The following is a 21,103-nucleotide window of genomic DNA, read 5'->3' on the forward strand; positions in this document are numbered from 1 at the left end:
GCAAATTGTGAAGCTGTGGGGGGGAAAAAATTTTTTTTCAACAACTGCCCATAAATCATTTTGGAAAAGGTAGAGGTGGACAAATGTATAAATAACTAAAATGTCCTACATTTAAATGCAAATCCTTAGGTATATGTGTATATACTTAAATATATCCATAGAGTTCCTCCGGAACAACAGGGAAAGTGGTTACCTCCAGGAAGGGCTTGTACTGGGAATAGTAGCTGGGGAAAGACTAAAATTTTGCATTGTATCTCCATTATCTACTAAAAATTCGCAATTCATTTTTAAATTAAGTGCTAATGGTTTAAGATCTCTCCTAAATTTTGCTAAATTTGAAACCGTGTGAAATTGCGGAAGGCGGCTTTCGGCTTTTACTGTCAGAGCCCTGATACCGCCCCCTAGCGCCTGGTACCCGCCACTACAGCTACTCCCTGCAGCCACGGCCGGGCTCACCCTGAACCTGTATTTCTCCAATACTCATCAGGGTCCAACCATAAGTAGTTAATTCATTAACTAAACTATTAGCTTCTCGGACACTCCAATGCTTTAATGGTCGAAAATCTAAACACTGGGAAGGATGACTTTACCTCATTCCTCATTCTTGCTGGGTAAATGAAACATTCAATTATTTAAATTACAATATACGCATCCATCATCCTTACATTTTTTCCCATTTTAAGCTCGACAATTAACACAAGAAAAAGGACTTTTCTATTTTCTCAATTGTATCTCAAGTGCACATCATTTTAAAAATTAAATTTCTATTAATTCATCATTTGCTACAATAATTTCCTTCTTTGCATGTGTTGAAATGGAAGTTACTGTTCCACATACAAAATTTTCTTATGTGCTTTTATTTGGGTAAAAGTTTCTGAACTCTGTTTCAGGATTTTTAACTCTGTGCTCTAGGATATTTACTGTGGTGGTGCACATTTGTTAAACTAATGCTTTTATTATTTTAAAATCTATGTGTTATTAGTGTAGAGATATTTTGGGGAATACAACAAAACATAATAAAATAAAACCAAGCCCTAATTCCACCATCATCAGATAACTACTATTAACATTTCTATTTCCTCCCAGTTCTTCTAATACCTGTATGTCTTTACACACAATTTTCGAACTGAATTTTGAAATGTCCAAGGTATATTTCCACTGTCATATATAGATGTTAAAAGTCTGTCCTGGTTATATATTGCAAAGATATTCTTACTAGAAAACTACTGTGTTACTAGGAACTGCACGGCATGTTTGGATATATGGCAGAAGGTCACTTTGAACATACCCACTAATTCAGAGTTAGTATTAGACGTTCTGTAAATGCTGTATTTGTATTCCGTTACATAACTCCCGGATGCATTTCGCCCAGATCACACCTCAGACTGAACTTCTTCCCAGGGCATCGCCTCCTCATTCAATAACCTTGTATCCTGGCCTTTGACAAATATTTGTGCATGAATGGAATTCTTAGGGGCCAACTCCGGTGACTTAAGTGGGTAACGGTGCATGATCCCAGACAAGAGAGAGATAAATCAGGGTCGGAACCCCTGGATGCGAGCGAGGGGGGTGAGGGGGGGTACCGTGTATTGGTAGGTTAGAAACCTGAGCGAGTGGCAACCTCGTTATTTTATTTTACTTGTCTGTTTGCTCACCTATTTGAGAGAACAATCTCGATCCTCTCCTCCACAGGGCAAGTTCCCAGCGAGCCGCGGGACTCAATAATAAAGCTGGGGGGGGCGTGTTCCCATGCGCAAGGCCCGCGTTGGACGCGCCAAGGCTGGGGAAACCCACCCCGCGCCCAGAACAGGATATAAAGAGCCTGGTTGCGGCGGTGGGGCAGCTCCCGGTTTCGCGCGGGGTAAAGCTCCCCTCGTCTGTCCGCATCCGTGTCTACTATCCACCGGACACCTCGAAAATGGCACCCGTTGGGGGCAAAAAGGCCAAGAGGGTGAGTCTACAGGGGACCCGAGGGCGCTCTCCATCCCAGCGGTGGCTCTGAGGCTCGACCCACCGGCCCTGCGCCCCAGCGTCAGGAAGTGCAGAGGGGTCCCCAGAGCCTGGCTGTGACCAAAAGGTGCTCTCAGAATCTCTCGGGCGGGACCCCAAGGTGCCTCTGACCTCCCCCCAACACCCCTGCCCATATCCAGAGCGCGCCCTAGATCTACGTGACCCGGGGGGACACCCCCAGAGCTCCAAGACTCCCAACGTTTTCTGAGTCCCGCACCAGAGCACTACCTCAGAGGTGGGGCTCCTAGACCCACAGGCACGACTTTTCTTCCCGACAGCGGCGGGACTAGGGAGCTCTTGGTGGCTTCCGGCTCCCCTGGCCACCCCGCGTCACTGCCCGTGCTGCCCGGCGCGCCCCTCTGCGCCCTGCGTGGGCAGGCCAGGGAGGCGCGCGGCCGCGGCTGCCAGACCGTTGCGTGCCCGCGCCTCGACGGGTGCTGCGGGGCCTCGGGGCCGCCTACCTGCCGCGTTTTGGGGCACGCAGCCGTCCGGGTCCCGCCGCAGCCCCAAGGCTCACGCGTTGGGTGAGCCATGGTAAGTTTGCATCCGCAGTTTGATTTCTGCGATCACAATAAAATGAACCATTCAAGCCTCGGGGGGAAAAAAATGGGCACAGGGACTGTAAGATATTGAGTAAGGGCTGTTAAAAAGATTGAAAAACCAAAATCCAGCAACTCCACCGCCTGATTAACGACAAGCCTATCTCTTTCCTAGTTGGGATGAGCGTTCCAGTACAGACTGTCTGCCTTGGGCTAGTTTGGGGAGGGGGGGGGAGGGGTGGATGGATAGATGGATGGAGGAACAGACGGACTGTGGGACTATGGTTGGGGCTGGAGGGAGGAAGCAATATACTTGACCCTTGGGTGTCAAAGTACCCTGCCCCCGCCTGGCTGACAGAGGGCCCCAGGGACTGACAGACAGATGGGGCCAGGCCAACTGTAGGGGCTGTTAGAATAAAACTAGCTTTCACCATATTAAGAATGTGTGCTTAAGTATTCATTTGAGGCTTTACAATAAAATATTTTCACTTAATCTTTCTGTAGATATTTCTTCAAAGATAACATCCTCCCACCACATTCTTCAAAACTCTTATTGTGTTCTGAAAGACCCTCACCCCTAGCACATGTATACACATATTTTCATATTTTCATTATATGAGCATTCTGGTTGTTTGCCTTAGAGTCATCAATTTATAAATACATGTACTTTCTGTGAATTCTAAAGAAATCATACTTCTCAAGAATACCATAGCAAAAGTACTAAAAATAGAAAATTGTCTCAAACTCAAGTAACTCCCTTCCTTCGCCCCCCACCCCCCATCTGTAATTTTAGGGCATCCTAGAACGTTTAAATGCTGGAGAAGTTGTGATTGGAGATGGAGGGTTTGTCTTTGCACTGGAGAAGAGGGGCTATGTGAAGGCAGGCCCCTGGACCCCAGAAGCCGCAGTGGAACACCCAGAGGCAGGTTGGTGCATATAGCTCTCTTCTAGGTTCTCATAAAAGAATGCGACATCAACCAGTGTAGGAGCATGCCATCAAACACAGACATTCGTGGCACATTGTCCAACATTCATTATTGCCTGCTGGGCACTGTGCTAGGCATGTAAGTACAGAGTCACGGGTTGGATGATCACAATGGCCCTTCCTGTGGCTGTCACCTGTGTTTGCCTCTTGGTTCCTGCCCCTCGCTCTAGGTGAGTGTAGAACCTGGCTCACTGCTTTCCTCTCTGCCCTTCCCTCCCTCACCACTTGGGGTGACTTCAGTGTCCATGCAGATGATCTGTCCAGAACTCTTCCTGTTAGTGCCTTGATCTCATCTCCAGTTGAATGTTTCTTCCACCCTCCACCTCAGCAATGCACTCCTAGACCTTGCCATCACCCCTAGCTGTCTACTTTGGAAATCTCAATTACGAGGGCCCCATTTTCTAACCACCACCTTCTTTCTGTCTTTCCTGCCAACTCTAATTCTCCCACTCCTCAGCCTCACCAAGATTCTCAGTCCTTCATCCCTTCCATGTTAGCATTTATTATCTATTCTGTCCCCACGTGTTCATCCCCCCTCCTTACCCACTTTAAGTTCCATGGTACAGCATCACTCACTGTCTGGGAGATAAGCCCTCCTCCATTGTACGTTTGCCAACTAGTTAAATGCATTATATACTAGCCCCATCCTATTTAAGTTCAACTATCTACCTGCCCTGCACCCATACCCATGTACCTTATTCTCACTTTACTCTTTTGACCACAGATCTCTTACAGGGAGATGCAAAGAGGGGAGGTGAGATGGAACATGAGGGAGATAATGCTGTCTTACAAGGCTTCTGCATCAACCTAAAGCAAGGAGGAAGCATTCATTTATTTTTTTTATGTGTATTTATTTATTTTGAGAGAGAGAGCAGAGGAGGGTCAGAGAGACAGAGAGAGAGAGAGAGAGAGAGAGAGAGAGAGAAGGAATCCCAAGCAGGCTCCACACTGTCAGCACAGAGCCCAATGCGAGGCTCCGTCCTCAGAACCGTGAAATCATGACCTGAGCCAAAATCAAGAGTCAAACACTTAACCAACTGATCCACTCAGGTGCCCCAAACATTAATCTTTAAAAGAGAGAAATGGGCCACTTCTGCAGTCCCAGAGAGTTCAGGGAGGAATCTGGGTTTTTAAGGTTATGAGTGAATCCACCCATATGTCTTCACCCCAATCTCAGGGTCCTATGTCTTCCTGATCAGACCCTGACTTTGGCAGTAGAAGCCTTCTGTGGTTGATGATTCAACCTCTCTGACTCTCTGCTCCCTGTATAATTTAGTCCTGGGCCGGATCCTCAGCTTTTCTGCTTGCTATAGCTACAACAGGTGTTTCTTTATATACCACCCAGGAGATCCTCAGACTTTCAGACGTTGTCTTAAACTGGTGATGAATCACCCTTAACCTTTCATTGCCTTTCTCCAGTATGTTGGTGGTACCCAACGATAGCCATCCGATTCTAAAGTCTTTATAATTACGACTTCCTCTGAACCTCTCAAACATTTGAGATAGTGCACCTGCTAGTACATTCCCTTCTAAGGGCATCTCATTCTAGTTCACTACAGGTGAAAGTTTTTAAACAATTGTACCCCTAGAGCATGCTGGGAACTCTGCCACCCATGATGAGCTAGGTACTCGTTACCAGCTGGCCAGAAGTGGAGATTTATGCTCAGGAGTTTTAATGAGGAGTGCATTTATGAAATAACACTTCTAAGGGAGTGAGGGAAGCAGGATTGGGCAGAGGGAGGAATTACACTATAATGCAGTTGTAACAGAGGCTTTGGCCAATTCCTCAGGAAGCTCTGGAGTTGGACAGGTGCTTCAGAGTACTCCCAAATTGAGACCGGGGAGCTGGATCTTTGTTCTCTCCTTACCAATAGACCAAGCTTTGCATGCGAAGTATCAACCCTCTCCTCTTCTAAGAGAGAGCTTAGCCCCTGGGCAAAGAAGCACCCTTTGGCTTAGGGCACTTCCTAGAGAAGGTCTCAGAGGACAGCTATCAGTAGTCAACACTGTGAAAGAAGTGGACTCTTTCAGAGGAAACTGGAGGAAAATTTCTTGTGAATATTATACACATTGAACAGTTGTCTTCAATGTTTGTTAAAGAGCATATTTCAGTGAACTCAGTGATAAGGGATAGAAACTAACAAAGCATATAAACTGAGAGTACAGCTTTACAATTAAGCATACCGATTTTGGATTCAGGCTAATTGAATCAAATTTTGACAGCCACTAGGCTGTGTGACCTTGGGGAAATCACTTAGCTTCTCTGGGACTCAGATTCCTCTTCTATAAAACTGAGATAATATTGACATCTACTTCAAAAGTTATAAGAATTAAATAAGTTGTATATAAAGTCTTTAAAATAGTGCCTGATGCACGTCAAACACTACAAGTATTAACTATTATTAAATTCATTGTTTCTTCTCTTGATAATATCTTATATAGTATCTAGATAATAACTTCTCTATTTCTGCTAGAGAAGTACAGAAATTTTGTGTTCAAATCACACTATCCTGAAATAGTATTCAAAGGAAGACAGCTATAGTCACACTGTTAAACCCAGCAAATATACACAACTTTCATATTTCCAAATAAATGTAGAAATAATGCTGTGTTCTACCCCTGAAGGAAGGAAGAAAGAAAGGAAGGAAGAAGGAAGGGAGGGAGGAATTCAGTAGGCTCGGGAAGCTAAACCAGCAGTAGTCCTCAAATTTTTATTGTACCAGCAGTCGGTTAAAAATTGTAGGTTCCCAGCCTCCACTTAGACATTTGGATCTATTAGGTCTGTGAGTGGGTCCAGGAACCTGCATATTTATAACTGTCCCCAGGTGATAGCAAGGTGAACCATGCTTTGGGAAGCATTGCCATTAAAGGGTTTTAAGGAACACAATGGAATAATTAAGATACAAGAATGAGGTTTTAAAATATATCTATGGTCTGTTTCTTATTTTTTTTTAATGTTTATTTTTAAGAGAGAGAGATGGAGTGCGAGCAGGGGCAGGGCAGAGAGAGAGGGAGACACAGAATCTGAAGCAGGCTCCACACTCTGAGCTGTCAGCAGGGCTCGAGCCCACAAACCATGAGATCATGACCTGAGCTGAAGAAGTCAGACGCTTAAACGAGTGAACCACCCAGGCGCCCCTCTATGGTTTGTTTCTTAAGGTCAGCTTGCTGGGTTAAACTCAATGAAATATTTCTTGAGCCAAGCTGATATTAATGATAAGCTACCTTTGTGCAAACTCTGCCATGTAAATAAAATAAGGCTTTTATTTAAACCACAAGCTTTGAGGGGCGCCTAGATGGCTCAGTTGGTTAAATGTCGACTTTGGCTCAGGTCATGATCTTATGGTTTGTGAGTTTGAGCTGCATGTCCGGCTCTGTGCTGACAGCTCAGAGCCTGGAGCCTGCTTCGGATTCTGTGTCTCCCTCTCTCTCTTCCCCTTCCCTGCTCACATTCTGTCTCTCTCAAAAATAAATAAACATTAAAAAAATTTTTTTAAACCACAAGCTTCAATTTTATAAGTCACATTTTTTTTTAAGTTATGCATTAGAGGAGTTCGAGAGAAACTGTTCTGATATTGATTTTACTTTTATTAGTGCAGAAACAACATGTTTATCACTTGGCCCTCTGTTTCTTGAGTTTTTTTGTCTTATTTTAAGTGGACTAATTCTCCTACTAAAGTCTATGCCAAAAATTGTTGTTCTTGTACCCAGTGGAATTAGCAAAGAATTCAGCAAAGAATTAAGGTTTGCTGGATCTGGAGTGGCGTAGGGAATCTGAATCCGTATTAATTGCCCCCATGTGAGTCTAAGTGGGGTTATGCTTTTGAGAAGCTCTGCAGCTTTAAGAAGCATAGAAGAATATCAAATTGATTAAGAGCAAGGAGTTGGGTCACTGCCTTCTGGCAAAATCTAACAAAAGGGTATAAAACGCAGTGTAAAATATACATATACACAATTTGCCCGCTATTCCAGGGTTTGTTTTTTTAATTATTTAAAAAAAAATTTTTTTGTAATGTTTATTTATTTTTGACGGAGACAGAGACAGAGACAGAATAAGAGTGGGTTAGGGGCAGAGAGAGAGGGAGACACAGAATCCGAAGCAGGCTCCAGGCTCCAAGCTGTCAGCACAGAGCCTGACGCAGGGCTTGAACTCACGAGCTGTGAGATCATGACCTGAGCCGAAGTTGGATGCTCAACCGACTGAGCCACCCAGGCACCCCTATGATAGGGTTTTTAAACAGAGTTTCTAAAAATCCACCCAAGGACCCCCTGGGTAGATTTCCCAATTATAAGCCATCTCATCCTAGTGTATGCAAAACCCCATCTATAGGCCCTTCACCCTGCTCCAACCACAGCAGCTCTGTGTTTGATTAATAAACGGGGACTGTGTATGAAGTGTTGTTAATTGGTGCATTTTGCTAATTAAAACAATTTTTAGTGGCGCCTGGGTGGCTAAGTCGCTTAAGTCTCCAACTCTTGGTTTCAGTTCAGGTCGTGATCTCACACTTGGTGGGTTCAATCTGCACATGGAGCCCTGCCCGTCCAGCTCCACACTGACAGCACGGAGCCTGCTTGGGATTCTCTCGCTCTCAGAATAAATGAACTTCAAAGAACAAAAAAGAAAAACAAAACAAGTTTGAGGTTTCCTCATTTAGGCAAGCTTCTAAGTTCCCACTCAGGACTAGAGTTTCCAGGCTTAGAAACCCATTTTCTGAAATTCAAAAGCTTTTTTGCTTCACTTTCTTGCTCACTGAAAAACAAAACTGAGCTTCCTATGTTCTCTGCCCTCTACTAGGTAGCTAGGATGCAAAGACACCAGACTCCTCTTCCATAAAGGGCTAAGGGCTCCAGTGTCCTAATAATTTCCTAGCCTCTAATGTAGTCCCTCCCAGACCTTTTGACTTTTAACCTTCTTACTTTTAAAGGCCTCTGAAATGTCAAAATAGATTTCAGGGGCTGACACAGGATTGCCGACTTCTTACTTTGCCCAGTTGATTCTCCTGACAAAAACGAACACCTGGGAAGTCTCACTATCATTTATAAAAACAGCATTTTGGGGCACCTGGATGGCTCAGTCAATTGAGCATCCAACTCTTGATTTTGGCTCAGGTCACGATCCCTGGGCCATGGGATTGAGCCCCACATTGGGGCTCCAAGCTGAGTGTGGAGCCTGCTTAAGATTCTCTCTGCCCCTCTCCCTGACTCACACTCTCTCTAAGATAAACAAATAGGGTTGCCTGGGTGGGTGTCAGTTGAGTGTCCAACTTTGGCTCAGGTCATGATCTCGTGGTTCATGGTTCTTGAGTTCGGGTACCACGTCCAGCTTATTGCTGTCACTGGAGCCTGCTTCAGACCCTCCACCCTCTCCCCTCTGTCTGCCCTCACCCCCCTGTGCACTCTCTATCTCAAAAATAAAATATCAGCTAAATAAATAAATAAATAAATAAATAAATAAATAAATAAATAAAATAGAGCATTTTCCCAGTCCTAGTCTTTATTTCCCAAAATAAAGTAGAGCATTTTGGTGGTTTTCAACAAAACTGCAGATAAGAATCAGTTGGAGAAACACACACACAAAATCTATGCCCTGCCCCCACACCGATTAAATTAGAATATTTGTGAATTTGGCCCTAGCATCCATTGTTTTTAAAAAGCTTGCAGAGTATCTAATGGGGAACCAGAATTTAGGACTACTATTTAAAGCAAAGGTAGTTCCTTAAAATGAGTTTATTTGATCAAATGGGGGGGAGCCCCATATTTTCTTTAGCCTGTAAAAACTATTCATCCACAGACCTATGCTTGGGAACCTTGCTCCAATTCTTAGTCCACCCTACTACCAAAATTATCTTTCAAAAACAGTGAACTAATAACATCACTCAATTGCTTACAAACTGCTGGTGTTTCCCCGAACCTGTGGTCTGCAGCCCAGACTCCTTAGGATGATGTTCTAGGCCCTTGGTACTCTGTCAGCCAGCCCACCTCTCCACCTGCCTCTCCTGCTACTTCTCTTATACATCCTCAAGTCCAGCTTCTCAGACTATGTGTTGCACCCCCAAATGCCAAGCCTACTCCTGCCTCCTTTTTGTTCAAGCCCTTACCTCTGTAGGTAATGCCTTTCCCCACCTTCTCTGCCCAGCAAAAATGTTCAAATGATGATTCCTCCCTTGTGGGATCTCCCTCTTCCCTTCACCCCACGTGCATGGTAGAAATAATCTCTTCTTCTTAACGAGAGACCCCAGAGCTACCTCTCATTAGCCCCCAGCATGCACCAATGCCCAGCAACCAGGAATGTGAGCAGATGTTTTCACATCTGTTTATGTGATAGCCTTTTGAGAACATCACGGGTGATAAACTGATAGTAATTAATACCTCTCCTCATTTAATCTCCCAGTTCGCCAGCTTCATCGAGAGTTCCTCAGAGCTGGATCCAATGTCATGCAAACCTTCACCTTTTATGCAAGTGAAGACAAGCTGGAGAACAGGGGAAACTATGTTGCAGAGAAAATATCCGTGAGTAAAACCATACATGGCATTCTTAGAAGGGCCTAGTAGACACATGTGTCATCACAGAAGTTCTTGTAGAGAAAAATGTTGTGCCGCTTCAGGGTTTTTAGATAATACAGAAATGAGATATGTGTGAACAACTCTTCTAGGTTTTAGCTGGAGTCCTCAAAATTGACAGAAAAGCATTTAATGAAGCAGGTCCAAGAAGGGGGTGGTTAATGATGAGCGATTCAGTCTCCTAAGTTGCTGAGAGGGTAACCTAACAAATTCTTACACCCTTAAAGGTTTTTAATGTGGCACAGTGTAGGGGAAGGGTCAAAGGCACAAGGGGGCAGTGACCCTGGAATCTTCCTGGCTCAGCTATAATCAACCTTGTTGTGTTGCGCAAACCATTCAACTATGCCATCAAAGCGACAACTTCTTGATCCCTAAAATGAAAAAGAAGTTCCAACATTCCATGAGTCTGTGTGACTTACAGCACCGGGGTTTAGTGAAGACAAGTGTTAATTTTTAATGCCTACGTAATTAGAAAATACCTTGTGATTATCTGTTAATTAAGAAAATACATAATGACAAAAAGTCATGAATTCTGTCATCATTTTAATGATGGCATCATCAACATCGTCATCACCACTATTTGCTAGGTATTTCTCTAAGTGCAGCTTAGGCCTTAGAAGATACCAGGTCCTTTTATTTAAGATTTTTACCCTCTCCCAGATCATTGGTATGTAATATCCTATATGCTATCATTGGATTTATTGTTTTCATTACTACTATTGGTGTTGTTACTGCAAATTGCTCAACTTGGTAATATGAACTATTCTGTCCCTGTTATTTTCTAGAATAAAATCTCTATTGTAACATACAACTGAGATGTGGATATTTGAATAATAATTTGGTTTTAACTTCACATGAAAATGTTGATATATTATATAATCATCCATTTTAGGGGCAGAAAGTGAATGAAGCTGCTTGTGACATTGCCCGGCAAGTGGCTGATGAGGGAGACGCTTTGGTGGCAGGAGGTGTGAGCCAGACGCCTTCGTACCTTAGTTGCAAGAGTGAAGCTGAAGTTAAGAAAGTATTTCAGCAACAGTTAGAGGTCTTTTTGAAGAAGAACGTGGATTTCTTGATTGCAGAGGTAAACGAAGATATCACCAAAGATGAGACATAGACGCTTAGTACATTTTCTCTACCTTTTGCTTTCGTGGGGAGCAGGTGAGATTAGGTGCCAATCATGGCTGGCAATATTTAGTATTAAAATCTTTTTTCCAAGTTAAGCTTTCTAGTGAATTTGATTCACTTAATCTAATAAAGTGTTCTTCAAACCTTTTGACTGCAATTCACAGTCATCAACCGTCTGTGGCATTTAAAAAATGCTAATGGGTCACACTCAAAATGTGAAGACGATTCAACTAGTGATAATTATTAAGCAGTAGAATACGTTTTCTAACTGGGGAGAAACAAGATTAAAAGTACGTCAACCTGATCTTATTTCAGTATTTTGAACATGTGGAAGAGGCTGTGTGGGCAGTCGAAGCCTTGAAAGCATCCGGGAAACCTGTGGCAGCTACCATGTGCATTGGCCCAGAGGGAGATTTGCATGGCGTCAGCCCTGGCGAGTGTGCAGTGCGCCTTGTTAAAGCAGGTGATGACGCGTTTTGGCCAGTTTGCAATTAGTGAGTCTTTTAAAATTACGTAAGTGACACCTGGGTGGCTCAGTTGGTTATGAGTTCTACTTCCTATGAGTTCTACTTCCGCTCAGGTCATGATCTCACTGTGCGGTTCCTGGGTTGGAGCCCGCATGAGCCTCTGGGCTTTGAGTCCGCAAAGCCTGCTTCGGATCCCCCGCCTCCCTCTCTCCCTGCCCCTCCCCCAAACTGGCTTTCACACGCACATTCTTTCTTGCTCTCAAAAAATAAAATAAACAAATAATAAAATTACATACAAATGTAGGTCCACCTGTTAGTCCTATATACTACTTTTGCTTAAAGGAAAACTAAAAATTTGCTCTTCTAGGAGTATTGATAATAATATTGAGTCCAAAAGAGAAAAAAGTAAAATAAAGTAAGAAGTACACACACCTGCCTTTTCAAAGGGGCCACTAGACCTACACTGAAGGTTTAATACCTAGAAATGAGAAGAGTTTCAGTAAATCAAAAGGAGCATTAGAAAAACATGTTTTATTTTAAACCTAAATTGAGGCCTTTAAACATATACAAAAAGCAAAGCATATCGGACTTAAAAGTTCAGTTGCCTTCTTTGCCAGAGTTTTTCCATTTTATTTTTTTTTTAAGTTTTTTTTTTTTTTAACGTTTATTTTTGAGACAGAGAGAGACAGAGCATGCTGGGGAGGGGCAGAGAGAGAGGGAGACACAGAATCAGAAGCAGGCTCCAGGCTCTGGGCCATCAGCCCAGAGCCAGACGCGGGCTCGAAATCACTGACTGTGAAATCGTGACCTGAGCTGAAGTCGGACGCTTAACCGACTGCGCCACCCAAGCGCCCCGAGTTTTTCCATTTTCATAAATTTCTGATATGCTCTGCTTTTTGTAATCGGTATAATGAACTTAAAATAATTTGGTATGAAATACTAACTTATCTTTTTCAATAATTTCCATTCCTAACATTGGGTTTCATTTCAATTAGGGAAAACTCACAAAATGTTTTCAAAGCTGCCTCACTTTATTATTTTTTTTAATGTTTATCTTTGAGAGAGAGAGAGAGAAGGCAGGCGACCTCGGGAGGGGCAGAGAGAATCCAAAGCAGGCTCCAGGCTCTGAGCTGTCAGCATAGGGCCCGACGTGGGGCTTGAAGCCACGAACCGCGAGACCATGACCCAGGCCGAAGTCGGACACCCAACCCACTGAGCCACCCAGGAGCCCCTCAAAGCTGCCTCATTTTAAATGCAAGGCATAGCTCAGGGTCAGTGGAAGAGTCCAACTCACTCTGAGGAACAGAGACACTATGTTTGGCCATGTTTCATTTCTGATTTTTATCCAACTCCTGATATTTCATAAAAGTCACTTCATACTTGTCATTAACAATAATAATTATTTAGATTTAGGAATGAGGCTATATAATCCTAAATTTTGGGGCGGAAATGTAACAATGGGGGGGAGGAGAAGCATGTTAACTTGTTTCAAAAAGATGAGAAGAGGCTTTCATGACCCCTATTGTTAATTGGCAGAGATTCATGGCCTGCGTCTAATTCTTCCCCCACCATTCCATTCAAGGTAGGTGGCCACGGTGCTTGACATCACTGTGCCACTTATCTCGTTTGTGTATCGCTTTAATGTCTGACTCACTAGACTGTAAGGTCAAAGAAGGCAGAGACTGTGTCTGTCTGGCTCAGCACTGAGTGCCCTGTGCCTAGCACAGCACCTGGCACAAAATAGGTCCTTAATTAATATCAGCCTAATAACTCCAGTCCATCTTCCAATGTTAGCTCAAATTCTACCTCCACATCCCCATACATCACCACACATACCCCAAGTAAACACTCCCTCCTCTCAGCAACTAGAACACTTTCTACTTACACCACTCATTTGGAATATCCTCAGTCAGCATCTTCTAATCTGTAAGAACATTATTAGGGTTCTGTAGTGAAATATATTTAGAAAGTGCTGTGTTAAACCAAGTCACACAGGTCCCTTCACTACAGAATTTCTCAGAGCCTTAGTGCTTGCTTAGGCAGTGCATATACTAAAATTGGAAAAATACACAGAATTTCTCAGAGCCTTTGATATGTTTGTGTATAGCAGCAGTCTCCAAGAAGGGGATATAGTAAACAGCTACTTCCTCACAAGTGATCATAGAGCTTTGTTTTCAGGGAGCAAACCTAAGGAAGCCCTTTGTGTCAAACCTTATGAAACCCTTGGTGTCAGGGACCATGTCCTATATTTATATTTCTCTATAATCCCTTAAAAGGACCCTTATACCTAATAGATATCCAAGAGGTAACCAACATAGGATTAATTCATTAGTGTAATGAAGTCAAACAAGGAAAGAGAAACTCTGGCAGCAGAACATCCAAAAAAATAAGAAGAAGAAGAAGAAGAAGAAGAAGAAGAAGAAGAAGAAGAAGAAGAGGAGGAGGAGGAGGGAGGAGGAGGAGGAAGGAGGAGGAGGAGGAGGAGGAGGAGGAGGAGGAGGAGGAGAAAGAGGAGAAGGAGAAGGAGAAGGAAAAGAAGCAGCAGAAAGAAAGAAAGAAAGAAAGAAAGAAAGAAAGAAAGAAAGAAAGAAAGAAAAGAAAAGAAAGTAAAGGTAGTCAAGATCCAAGTGAAGATATTAAGTAAGCTGTTGAATATTTAAGTCTGGGACCCAAAGGAGAGGTCACGGTTAGAGAGAGAAATTTGGAGAGTTCTGGATATAGATCATACTGAAAGCCCTGGGACTGGAAAGGAAATGTAGGAGAAGAAAAGATGGCCCACTGGGATCCTAGGACATTGCAAGATTGAAAGGTTCAACCTTGAGGGGGTCGGCACCTAATGCCCAAAGAAAGCAGCCAGTGAGGTAGGAGCACCACTGAGAGAGCATGAGAAGCCAAGAGAAGGGGAGTGTTGATGAAGGAGGGGATGGCCCACTAGGATGATGCTGCCCAGACATTGCATCAGATGAGAACAGAGGGACAACAACTGGATTTGGTAAGATCAAGGTCACTGGTGCTCTTGGACAAAAAACTGATTCAGAGAAATAACAGGAGGGAGGATTGGAACAAGAATGAAGGAGCAAACTGCAGACCCAGCTCAGTGAAAACCACTGAGATGCTTGCCCCTGAACACTGGATGCTGTGGCTTGTGGCATCAGCTTAGCTGCTCCCAGAATCTGGATTAGTGATATTTTCAAATTGGCCTGATGAAAGGGAACACTGATCCTCAAGTGAGTGGTATGGTAACCACGAGCTGGGAGTGTTAAAAAATTATTGTGTCAAGATTGAAAAGTTGACTTCTAAAATTTGTAGTTAAAAAAAAAAACAACCTTTAGTAATGATTTTTTGGAAAAAAGATGGACAGCCAAGTGTACATAAATGACACTTCAGTTGTAACAGATTCTTCACAACACTTTTCCCAGAAAGCCCTTGCTGCCCGTTAGTAATCATTCCCACTCAGAAGTAAGCTAGGTTCGCAAGGAAGCAAGAATCAAAGGCTGTATTTGTAATTCACTGTTTCAAATAAAAGCTCCTTGATTAAGAGAGGAGAGTTGGGGCCATCGGTTATCTGATAAATCCCTAAAGCTCAGTTGTTCTTCCCACTTGCAGGAGCTTCCATCGTTGGCGTGAACTGCCATTTTGACCCCACAATTAGTTTACAAACAGTGAAGCTCATGAAAGAAGGCTTGGAGGCTGCCCGACTGAAAGCCCACCTGATGAGTCAGCCCTTGGCTTACCACACTCCTGACTGCAACAAGCAGGGATTTATTGATCTACCAGAATTCCCCTTTGGTAAGACAGACATTTTATAAATTATCTCAATGTCTTGATGTTTGACAAATTCCAAATCTATAGCCATAGAGCAAAGAAATGGCAGCATATCTCATCTCTTGCCCTCAGTGTCTCTCCCTGCAGTCAAAAGCCCTTTGATATTTGACCACAGTAGAAGGAAAAGATGGAACCGACAAGCAAAAAAGATCTCTGAACCTTTTAGCTGTAGGCTGGTAAAAAGGATGCCCTTCCGGGTGCGATCAGCAAAGACTTTGGTTCTGGTTCCAGCTCTGTCGCCGAGTTATGTAACCTTAGCAAAACCGCTTAGTTCTAAACCTTAATTTTCTCATCAGAAGAATTAAAAGGATAGACCGGTTTATGTCCAAGTTACTTTTCCCCTGTTCTTGAGGGCAAGGAGAAGATACCATCACTAGGTTACTGTATAACAACTTTGAATGAAGAGGCTGAGCAGATGCAGGGAGGGAATACTTGGCAGTCTAGGAAAAGGGGTCAAGCACGTGTGGGAAGTCGGGTGTGTCCACCTGAAAATCCAGCCAGAGAGATCACCAGGGCCAGAGTTTGGCCAGCTTCTACTCCATTCTAAGGTCCTTAGATACTATATTTTATAGGGACCCTCAGAGAAGTAAGGTATTATAACATAATCCATCTAGAAGAACCATGGATAAAGAATGGCAAAGCGTCTGTGTTATTGGCATAGAACAAATTATCGCAAAATTTAGTGCCTTTAAACAACAAACAGTTATTATATCTCAGAGTTTCTGTGGGTCATGAATTTGGGAGCAGCCTAGCTGGATAGTTTTTGCTCAGCATCCCTTATGAGGCTGCAGTCCAGATACTGGTCAGGTTTGTAGTCTTCTGAAGACCTGATGAGAGCTAGGGAATCTACTTCCAAGCTCCCTTTGTTGGCTGTTGGGAATAGGTGTTAGTGTCTTGCTGTTCTATTAAACAGAACTAGAGGCCTCAGTTCCTTAAATTATTGGCCTTTCCACTGTGATGCTTGAGTGTTCTCACAACATGCAGTTGTTCAAAGAGAACAATAAAGATTGAGACAGAAACCGTAATGCCTTGTATAACCTAACCTCAGAAGTCACCAACCATGCCTTCTGACCTATTCTATTGGTCTCTCAGACCAACCTGATATGAGAGGGGACTACACAGGGTAAAAACAGAAGAGGGCAGGAATCATTGGGAACCATCTTGAAGGTTGGCTATCACAGCATTTAAAAATGGGCATGTAAATGCCAATTAGCTAATAATTTTAAAAAATAAAGAAGCGAATGTTAACAACTTACTTAATTCAGTTCTTGAAAATTACATACTTATTATAGCTGTTTATTTTGAATATTTTTTTAAAAAAAGAATTCACTCCATTACTACAGGACTGGAGCCCAGAGTTGCAACAAGATGGGACATTCAGAAATATGCCAGAGAGGCCTACAAGCTGGGGGTCAGATACATTGGCGGGTGCTGTGGATTTGAGCCCTACCACATCCGGGCGATTGCAGAAGAGCTGGCCCCAGAAAGGGGATTTTTGCCGCCAGCTTCAGAAAAGCATGGCAGCTGGGGAAGTGGTTTGGATATGCACACCAAACCATGGATTAGAGCCAGGTAAGAACCTTTAAACTGTATTTGCCAAACGAAACTCATTTGGATTATGAGTATGTCCAAGTGAGGTCACAACAAAGAGTATAGATAATTTGCTGCATGATGATAAATAATGTTATCTTCCTTCAATTCTTTCATAGACATGTTTATAAAATAGCCTATGTAGTGATCTCTGGCTTTAGAATATAAATAATATAAATTGCAATGAAGTGTGATTTCATGTTCTGGGCTAGAACCATGTGGTAGACACTGAACAACATTTAATCAATTGGCTGTTAAGATCTAAGTATAAGTTAGGACACCTGGGTGACTCAGTCCATTGGACATCTGACTCTTGGTTTTAGCTCATCTCATGGTTTGTGAGTTCAAGCCCTGTGCTGAGCCTCACATTAAGCCCCACATAGGGCTCCATGCTAAAAGCATGGAGTCTGCTTGGGATTCTCCTCTGCCTCTCTCTCTGCCCTTCCCCTGCTCACTCATGCTGTCTCTCTCTCTCTCTCTCTCTCTCTCTCTCTCTCTCTCTCAAAATAAATAAATAAACTTAAAAAGTGTTTTAGTAAAAAGATTTAAGTATAAATTAAATGTAAAAAATATTAAGTGCTTGTTCTGTGCCAACCCCAATCTTGGAGCTGGGAATACAGTGGAGAATAAAATAGGTCTTTGCCCTCAGAGCTTACACCCCAGTGGGGTAGATGAACAATAAACAAATATTTTACATTGGGCAATGTGCAAGGCACTGGGAAAATACACATGAAAAGCTGGCTAGAGAATCTCAGTCTACTGGGGAAAATGGGTAAGAAAGCCAATGTATTATACTGCAGTAACTGCTTTGGTAGAGGCACAGATTTAGAAAGTGACAAGAGAAAGGAATGGCCATTTCTGCCAAATAGAAAGATATTTTAGAGGAAGGGATTTGGGGGCGCTGTATTTTGAGGGCTAAGTAGCCACGAGATAAAGAAGAGGGTGGGGGACGAGCACCAAGCAGAGGGGTAGTTCCACTCCATTCAGCTGATATTGATTGTATACAACTATATCAAGGCACGGGTGTGGACATTGAAGTAGCAAGAACAAGGCACAGGCCTGTCCCCAAGGAGTTAACAGACTAGTAGGCAGAGAGACAAACAGGCGAGTTCAAGTTGGCTTAGCCAGTTCAAGTATGAAGATATGCAAAGGTGCTATGGGGTCTGAGCTAATGGCCCAGGAGGGCAAAAGGCAGAGGAGGGTGAATGAAGAATTTCTTTTTTGTGTTTTAAATGTCTACTGATTTATTTTGAGAGAGAAGACGAACAGGGTAGGGAGGTAGTGAAGGAGGGCGGGGGGGGGGGGTAGAAAGAGAGAGAGAGAGAGAGAGAGAGAGGAAAGAGAGGATCCCAAGCAGGCTCCATGCCAGAGGGTGGAGCCCCACACGGGGCTTGATCTCACAGTTGTGAGATCATGACCTGAGCAGAAATCAAGAGTAGGACGCTTAACCAATTGAGCCACCCAGGCACCCCATTTGTATGCATGTATTTAAAAAAATAATTTCAAAGTAATTTTAGCCTATAGAGCCTTAAAAAAATTGTAGTTCAGATTAATAAATGTGTTTTAATGGACATACTCTCAAGAGTCCAAAGACAGCTCTGTGGAGGTATATTCTAGCTCAGTGACATAGATACAGATGCTCAGGAAAGAGTCTAATGTGTGTTTGTTCACCCAGGGCCAGGAAGGAATACTGGGAAAATCTTCGGATAGCCTCGGGCAGGCCATACAACCCTTCAATGTCAAAGCCTGATGCCTGGGGGGTGACCAAAGGAACAGCTGAGCTGATGCAGCAGAAAGAAGCCACCAGTGAGCAGCAGCTCAGAGAGCTCTTTGAAAAACAGAAATTCAAATCTGCACAGTAACCTCAGTGGAAACCATCTTTAGTGACTTTTATGTTTGGGCCACAGTTCCCCCAAATCAGGAAAAGACGGTTTAAAAGCAATGCTTATGTTAATGCTAGGCTACACATAAAACTGGTAGGAGCTGAACAACACAGAACTATAAATAGCACTTGACGATTTTAAAAGTATCGTTTAGAAATTTACTTACAAGCAAAATAAATAAGAAGTACATCTTAAACAGTTTCCCTTATACCATGTATAAGGTATTAGGGAAATCACTGTGGCCAAGGAAAAGTTATTCAGATATTCATTCCTACTTCAATAAGTTTGCAGCCTAGTAAGGAGAATGAGACAGGAGCTGTCATGACAGATAAAGTGCTATAGGGAAGTGACTTCCAAGTCCTTTTGAACACGACCCTTAGTAAGAAACAAAAGTTTTCGAATAACCCAGTAAAGCACATACTATACAACCAATGAAATAAAATGTGAGATCCATTTTGGCATTTTCTATTCTATTCCTTTCCATCCTATCTCACTGATAAAACATGCTAGTTGCGACACTACAAATTGATTTTATGACCCATTAGTGGGTTTTGACCCACGGTTTGAAAAACAACTGTTATGGAACACTTGAGATATGGGGACTTTGCTAGTTCTTTAAGTTTGTTCTTAGCAAATCACTCATGTGGGACCTGATCAATAAGTATCAAAAGACCAGAATCCTGCTCTCAGAGTTCCAGAGTTGTTCTCTCTCTTTCCTGACCCATTTCTACTGCTAAAAAATGTATAGACCAATGGGGAGGGGAAAGGAGGCATCAGTATCTAGATTTTCTCCATCGTGCTCAAAAATGGATCCACCTAAATGCCTTTAGTCAGTAAGGCTGAGGAACAGTGAGCTTGTATTACATCGGTTGCTTTAAAAAAAAAGTATAATAGGGGCACCTGGGTGGTTCAGTCAGTGGAGCATCTGACTTCAGCTCAAGTCATGATCTCACGGTTCGTGGGTTCAAGCCCCTCAACTGGCTGTGTGCTGACAGCTCAGAGCCTGGAGCCTGCTACAGATTCTGTGTCTCCCTCTCTCTCTGTCCATCCCTTGCTGGTGCACGCTCTCTCTCTCTCTCTCTCCCTCTCTCCCAAAAATAAATGAATATTAAAAAAATTTTTGTAAGTATAATGAAGAAAAAAATAGGGATTCTCCCAACTCTTATTCAAGTTGTCTAGATTGAGAACTATGATATTTTTACATGATAACATCTACTCTCCCATGAGACCTCACCCCTGAAGATGCAAGACATTAGCATAAACATGGCTATTCTCAATGTATGAAAAGTTCATGCTGCTTTCTATACATTCTTGGGTTAGGTGTTTTGAAATGTAATTTCTTCAGCTATTAAAAAAGAAGAGCAGTGAGACTACCTTGATTCTTATTTTCATTCTCTAATTTGCTTAAGTTTTACATGAAATTTCTATACATCAGTTTATTCATCTATTTAAAAAAATAACAACCTTCCTACTTCACAAGTATTTGAGTTTTAAAGGAGAAGGCAGCAGTATTTAAGGGGAAAGAAATTTCCGGAATTTTCTTGCTAAGATAATTAGTAATCCATCCTTATCTTCCAGTGCATAGAAATAAAGCCAAAGGAATATGGCTTTCAGAGGCTGCATGTGGTTGAGGTGAAATAAAAGGAGAATGAATGTCATTTAAAAAAAAAAATAAAAGTTGCTATCTACCATTTCTCACAAATCAGGTTCGGTATCTCATACTTCATTCATAGATGATAGAAACTTCTATTCAACTTACTGTTCTATTATAGTATAAGATAGATGATCCTTTAGTACTCTTTTCAGAACTTTATTGCCACACAAAACATTATAATTTCTAATAATTCTTATATCCTTTGATTTAAAAAATATTTTCCTCAAAAGGAACTATACTGGATGTGCTTGAATAAAACTATATGCCAACACTGCCTCCTAGCGGCATATTTCCTACACTGAAAAATTTTTTTGAAATTCAACCCTTGCACCAAGTGTATTAGTTTTATTTCCTACAATATTGCTCATTAAAAGGAAGGCTTGTTTAATACCTAGGAGTTTCTTCAAGTTAAATTTAAAGACATTTCTCACTGGTAAACGTATTTTTATGGAATCAGCCAG

At 42.5% G+C, this 21,103-nt stretch overlaps 1 protein-coding gene across 2 annotated transcripts; it reads left to right on the forward strand.

Annotated features, from left to right (window-relative positions):
• Positions 1 to 1,768: 1,768 nt before the first annotated feature.
• On the forward strand, positions 1,769 to 19,441 carry LOC122490207 (betaine--homocysteine S-methyltransferase 1). 2 transcript variants are annotated; one of them, XM_043592814.1, is made up of 8 exons: positions 1,769 to 1,951; positions 3,343 to 3,475; positions 9,926 to 10,044; positions 10,988 to 11,179; positions 11,539 to 11,686; positions 15,297 to 15,479; positions 16,859 to 17,087; positions 18,781 to 19,441. In XM_043592814.1, exons 1-8 carry the CDS (start codon positions 1,919 to 1,921, stop codon positions 18,965 to 18,967), a joined length of 1,224 nt encoding a protein of 407 aa, XP_043448749.1. In that variant the 5' UTR covers positions 1,769 to 1,918; the 3' UTR covers positions 18,968 to 19,441. The 2 variants fall into 2 exon arrangements, with proteins under 2 accessions (XP_043448749.1, XP_043448757.1); XM_043592822.1 differs by lacking the exon at positions 1,769 to 1,951 and adding an exon at positions 2,418 to 2,544.
• Positions 19,442 to 21,103: the final 1,662 nt, after the last annotated feature.

This window comes from Prionailurus bengalensis, chromosome A1, assembly GCF_016509475.1.
Source record: "Prionailurus bengalensis isolate Pbe53 chromosome A1, Fcat_Pben_1.1_paternal_pri, whole genome shotgun sequence".
In the NCBI taxonomy this organism is placed as follows: domain Eukaryota; kingdom Metazoa; phylum Chordata; class Mammalia; order Carnivora; family Felidae; genus Prionailurus; species Prionailurus bengalensis.

Coding starts and splice junctions, on each gene's coding strand:
- LOC122490207 (XM_043592814.1), top strand. CDS start 1,919: ATGGCACCCGTTGGGGGCAAAAAGGCCAAGAGG. Junction 1,952..3,342: donor GGGGCAAAAAGGCCAAGAGG/GTGAGTCTACAG, acceptor CTGTAATTTTAG/GGCATCCTAGAACGTTTAAA. Junction 11,180..11,538: donor TGGATTTCTTGATTGCAGAG/GTAAACGAAGAT, acceptor ATCTTATTTCAG/TATTTTGAACATGTGGAAGA.